This window comes from Wasmannia auropunctata, unplaced genomic scaffold, assembly GCF_000956235.1.
Source record: "Wasmannia auropunctata unplaced genomic scaffold, wasmannia.A_1.0 LD335738.1, whole genome shotgun sequence".
Lineage (NCBI taxonomy): Eukaryota > Metazoa > Arthropoda > Insecta > Hymenoptera > Formicidae > Wasmannia > Wasmannia auropunctata.
Window position 1 is genome coordinate 2,541 of NW_012027152.1, and position 1,185 is coordinate 3,725.

A 1,185-nucleotide genomic window follows, 5' to 3' on the forward strand; every position below is an offset into this window, starting at 1 on the left:
GAAGGAGAGGCAAGCGAGGTGGAAGTTAAGAGAGGAAGTGAATAAGATGGCAAGGGAAGGAGTGAGGGTGATGATGGGGGTGAATAAGGTATGGGTAGAGGGAGAATGGTGGTTCTGGGATGAAGAGGAGGGGGTACTAAGGAATAGAGCAGGAAGGAGGAAAGAGAAGTTGAGGACGGAAGAGTCGGGGGAAGGGGGAAGCAGGGCATAGAGCAGGGGGGGAAAGGGAAAAGGAGGGAGGAGAACGGGGTGGAGAGAAAGGAGAGAGAGAGGAGGGGAAAAGAAAGGGAGCGAGAAGAGGCAGGAGCAAGGGGGAGGAAGCAAGGGGGGAGAGAGAGGAGCAGAGAAGGAAAGGTGGAGGAAAGGGGGAAGAAATCAGTGAAAGTGGCCTTCTGGAATGTGGCGGGGGTAAGGGGGAAGGAGAGGGATTTTTGGGAGGGGATTAAGGAATGGGATATAATAGTGATGTTGGAGACGTGGATGGAGAAAAAAGGTTGGGAGAAGATGAGGGAGAGATTGCCAAAGGAATATAGGTGGGAGGTGCAGTGGGCGGAAAGGAGGAATAGGAAGGGAAGAGCAAAGGGAGGAATGATGATGGGGATAAGGAAAGGGATAAGGGTGGTGGGGGATAGGAAGGAGAATGGGGAGGGGATAATGATGAGGACGGTGGAAATAGGAAGAGAGGAATGGAGAATTGTGGGGGTATATGTTAATGGGAATATGGAGAGCAAGTGGGAAGAGATTAGGGGATGGGCAGAGGAAAAGGGGGTGAGGACGATAATGGGAGGAGATTTCAATGCAAGGACAGGGGAACTTGGAGGGTGGTGGGAGGGAGGGGATGTAAGAAGGGAAGAGGATGAAAGGAAATCGAGGGATAAAAGGGTAAATAGGGAAGGTAGGATATTGATTGAGAAGTTGGAGGAAGTAGGATGGTTTATTTTTAACGGATGTGGAAAAGGAGATGAGGAGGGAATGTGGACGTACTCGGGGGGGTGGGGAGAATCGGTGATAGATTATGTGGTAGGGAATGAGGAGGTGTGGGAAAGAATAGTAAGAATGGAGGTACAGGACAGGGTAGAGTCGGACCACATGCCGGTGGTGGTATGGATAGAGGAGGAGAGGAGACAACGGGGAGAAAAGGGGAGAGGGAAGAGAAAAAGATGGAGATGGAATGTGGAGGGAAAA

At 51.1% G+C, this 1,185-nt stretch overlaps 1 protein-coding gene across 1 annotated transcript in view; it reads left to right on the plus strand.

Annotated features, from left to right (window-relative positions):
- Positions 1–465: 465 nt before the first annotated feature.
- The window catches only part of LOC105456152, an 11,348-nt gene continuing 10,628 nt past the window's right edge, over positions 466–1,185 (plus strand). Inside the window, exon 1 of the mRNA XM_011699975.1 lies at positions 466–1,101. Within this exon, the coding sequence (XP_011698277.1) occupies positions 466–1,101 (636 nt within the window). The remainder of the gene's footprint in view (positions 1,102–1,185) is intronic.